Here is a 4,186-nt window from a genome sequence, read left to right as displayed (position 1 = left end):
TCGAAAAACACGGCGCAGAAATACCAATAGCTGAGACGCAAACACACTAGAATTTAGAGCCAAAAAAGTCAAAAACGGTTATCACTTGGTCGTGAAATTAAAAATAAACCTAAAAATGTAGTTGAAAAACTCGGTGCAAAAACTTTTGAGCAAAACTCTTTTCTTGAATGGATTTTGCTCCATAAAACAAATACTCTTAACAATAACGTATTTTTTAATTGTCCAAAAAGTAAACAAAATCGTCCTTAAAGTAATCCAAAATTGTTTTGAAAAAAGTATTAAAATCGTTTTTAAAGTTAATAAAGTAATCTGTAAAACGTACACCTCTGTAATGTTGATGGCATAATACTTAATAATAAATAGGAAATCGTAAAACTTACAAAACCTTGCAATTGCGTGTTTAAAATAAAATAAGTTAAAAAATAAGTAAAAACAAATAAAAAAAAATAAAATAACTCAAAATGATCTAAAAAAAAAGTATTTAAATTGGTTCTTAAAATGAACGAAAAAGTCAGGTAAACATATGCACACGCGTGTAATGTGGGTCGCATAATAATTAAAAAATTGTAAATCTTTGGTTTTTGAGAAAAAATACATACATAGATTACAAAACAAGTAAACAAACAGTTTTTAAAGTAATCCAAAATAGCCAAAGTAATCTAAAAAAAAGTATTTAAAATCGTTCATAAAACTACCAAATACTCAATAAAACGTACAAGTGGTACATGTTTACATTGTTGGTTGCATAACAGGTCAAGAAAAACGTAACTTTTGAGACTTTTCATAAAAATAACAATTAATAAACAAAATAATCCGTCAAATCAAAAGTATAGTGTTCATAAATTTTGGACAATTTGTCATTTGACTGACATAAAAATGTGAAACGGGCCTTATCCAACTAACCTCACTTTCGGTTTTTATAATTTTTATCCTGACAGCCAAAAAAAATGACAACAGATCAAAATAATTTATTGAACTATTTTAATATAAAAACATGTATTGCGGGCATTATTGTTTCGGAAAACCGACGCTAAAAATGAATTTAAACTAAAACTTTAAAATTTTAATTTCAAACGTCAGTCATAATGACAATAATAACAAACATTGACATTTTATCAACTGACATAAATTTGAAGTCCAAAATTCCGTGTCCGCCACTGTTGCTCAAAAAAATTTCAACCTCGCAATTTTTTATTGCCACACTGGCAACATTTTAAAGGTAAAATAGGTCACAAAATACTCTACCAACAACAAATTAGAGTAAAAAAAAATACCACGAGATACTTCAAGGTATACAAAAACGTATTTAAAAAATTTCGGGAATTGCTCTAGATTTTTTACTGTTTTTCTGTATCTTGTTGTTTGTTTGTGGCCAACTTGGGAGACAAATTTTCTTTTTACGCGTTAATTACACCTTCAGCGCATGCGCGTCAGTTAAGTTTTGAAATTCAAATCAAACGCTTTTTGTTGTCATACACTGACGTTTCAAGAAGAGCGAAAATTTTACATTTGTTAATACTTTAAACGACTTTTTTCTAGTTGTATTGTTTAAAAGTGTGTTTTTTATTGTTTTTTTGAAGATGGACCAGAAGAAAAGTCATAACGCAAGTAGGTTGGGGGTAACGAGGAAAAACAAACCGCCCCCTCAAATCCGGCAAACGTTGGCAAGTAAGTACCGACTACTTAAGGCAAATCCTTTATTGCGATGGGAATTGGAGGAAAAACTTGTCTCAAAAAATCCAAAGGAAAGCTTTGTGCCATTAACAACACCACTCAAAACCTTGGTTAAACTGTTGGATGATGGAGAACCCAATGTAGAGTCTAGTCAAACCGGGAAAATTACGCAAAAACCAGTTTCCAATCCTGCGACTATTACGAAAACTTTTCACGTTGAAAACAAACAAGAAAAATTGAACAGTGGAAGGGAAGTGAAAAATCCAGTTTGTAATGAGAAGAGCAATGTTTTCGGTAATACAACGACTAGAAACACTGATTTTACAATTGGAAACAAACGGTTATTGACTCAAAAACATGTTCTTCGCAAATCGTTATCTTTTCACGTCCCTGAAACTAAAAAAAAAAATTTGAATAGTGGAAGAAAAGTGGAAAATTCAATTTGTAAAGAAAAGACAATGAATACTTCAACTCTGCTAAATACCCCCAAAAAAGTGGAATGTTGTCCCATGACTCCAAGCCGAGAAACGAAAGAAGTAACAAGGAGGCTAAGTGAGTGGATGAGAAAAAGGGGCAAAAACTTAGCCGACTTCAACCATTTGAAATGTTTTGGGGTACATTTACAAACCAAAAATGAATCACAAATCGCTGATAAGGAAAATATAGAGACACACATTGTAAGAGAGAACAGTTTTGACAACAAAGAAGAAATTAAAGTCGTCAAAAATGACGATTTTGCAACCGTTGCTCATGATGCTTTGACCGATTTGCACAAACTGATTTTAGAAGTAAGCCAATAAATATGTTTTTTAGTTTTATAAAATGTTTTTCAGGGATACCCGCCTGAACAGTGTGAAATTTGGCTGAGACTAATCAAAGACAAGTCCACAAAAGTCAAAGACACGCCTGAATATTGGGAATGTCGAGCTGCTTTAGAACAAACAAAAGGAAACATTGATCTAGCTGTCGAGTGCTACAAAACTGCCATAATACAAGGCGCTAAAGTAATTTTATTAAATTAAATTGTCAACATTGACATATCTGTCAGAATCACTGATTAATTGGCGAATTTTAGGTCGAAAATGTGGACAAACACCTTGATCAACTGTTACAAAAATTCAGTTTGCTAAATATCGACAATGATTTTGGAAATAATCAAAAGAGTAAAGTTGTTGAAAATGTTAGAAATATCTTCAAGTCGAGTATTATTCAATTCGCTGTTCAGGAACGGTTTATTAAAACGTAAATAATAGATTTAAAAAAAAATCAAACTAATTGTTTTTTTTTTGTAGAAAAAATAGTGACGGTGATATCACACTCCAAAAAAAATTAATTGCAACTCCTGTGAGGAGAAGTACACGTTGTTCAAGGTCGGCTTTTACTACCACCCCCAAAATACAGATTTATTCGTCGTTGCAGGACATTGATAGCTCTATCAGGTGCACTCTTGATTTCAAATGCAACAATGCGTTAAGAGATTAGGTTTTTATATTGAGAAATGTATAATACTTTTTTAAAATTAAATTTATTACATATTTTGACAAGGCAACTTGTACGTTACTTTCCAAATAAATTAATAATTTTCTGTGTGGTGTTTAGTGTTAGAGGTCAGGAAATCCTAGAAGGATATCGATAGGCGGAGCCAATGTAGTGGGGGAACTTAAGCAGTGGCGTAACACAAAACCATTCTGTGGTAAAAAGGGAATTGTAGAGTTGCATTTTTTCCCTAATTCTAGTGATGGACACAATGGGATGAATCTTAACGAATAATTCTATAGTTGTCTGTCATTCGAATTATTCCATAGTATAAAATTCATTCTTCATTAAGAAGAAATGAATATGAGCGCAATACCGAATTATCGAATAAAATCATTTGTTTCTTTTTCACATACAGTTAGGTTAATGTGTTTATCTCACTAATAATTTATTCAATCGGAGTTTGTACCTAATGAAATTTTGCCTAGCACGTGCGCGCATGAAAATTTATTCGATTAAAATCATTTATTTATTGAAAAAATAATTAAAAAATTACAAACAAATTATAAAACTTTTAAACTTAAACATTACATTATACAATGGTTTTAATAAAGAATAACACAAAAAATTAAAATAATTGTAAATAATGAGGTGCACAGGGTATTAATTTATTAACTTGAAATTGCTATTTAAAAAAACAATACGGTCTAAATTTTTTGCTTTTCAGTAAATACTACCATTTATTTGCTCAAACGTTTGAATAAAATAAACGAATGAATTTTAATATATTATTTATTCGATACTTAAAATCATTCAATTGTGCCCAACTCTACTATATTCATTGGCTAAAATATTATAGTAAAATCGTTTTCCTGAGACCTACTGAAAATTTTATGACACAGGGATTAACCAAACAATGGCTTGAATTTGTAGCCCTCCATAAATGGCACGTTCCTTTGCAAGTGTTGGTGCACTCACTAGAATAAAACAGTGCCGTATCTAAAACTAAAGTAGTGGTAGAGTTTTACCAAGCTAT

General features: G+C 31.0%; 1 protein-coding gene across 1 annotated transcript; it reads left to right on the top strand.

Annotated features, from left to right (window-relative positions):
• Nucleotides 1-1,086: 1,086 nt before the first annotated feature.
• On the top strand, nt 1,087-3,259 carry LOC123004488. Its single transcript, XM_044397805.1, has 5 exons — nt 1,087-1,219; nt 1,581-2,462; nt 2,508-2,678; nt 2,750-2,916; nt 2,967-3,259. Exons 2-5 carry the CDS (start codon nt 1,581-1,583, stop codon nt 3,154-3,156), a joined length of 1,410 nt encoding a protein of 469 aa, XP_044253740.1. The 5' UTR covers nt 1,087-1,219; the 3' UTR covers nt 3,157-3,259.
• Nucleotides 3,260-4,186: the final 927 nt, after the last annotated feature.

This window comes from Tribolium madens, unplaced genomic scaffold (genome assembly GCF_015345945.1).
Source record: "Tribolium madens isolate multiple individuals breed KSU strain unplaced genomic scaffold, Tmad_KSU_1.1 Scaffold_11;HRSCAF=98;Tcas5.2_LG3b, whole genome shotgun sequence".
Taxonomy (NCBI): domain Eukaryota; kingdom Metazoa; phylum Arthropoda; class Insecta; order Coleoptera; family Tenebrionidae; genus Tribolium; species Tribolium madens.
The sequence above is the reverse complement of the archived record's forward strand: the minus strand, read 5'-3'. Positions and strand labels throughout refer to the sequence as shown.

Excerpts from the sequence above, each read along its gene's own strand:
- LOC123004488 (XM_044397805.1), top strand. The coding sequence starts at position 1,581 with ATGGACCAGAAGAAAAGTCATAACGCAAGTAGGTTGGGGGTAACGAGG. Across the intron at positions 2,463-2,507 it reads TGCACAAACTGATTTTAGAA|GGATACCCGCCTGAACAGTG; the intron begins GTAAGCCAATAA and ends AATGTTTTTCAG. Across the intron at positions 2,917-2,966 it reads CAGGAACGGTTTATTAAAAC|AAAAAATAGTGACGGTGATA; the intron begins GTAAATAATAGA and ends TTTTTTTTGTAG.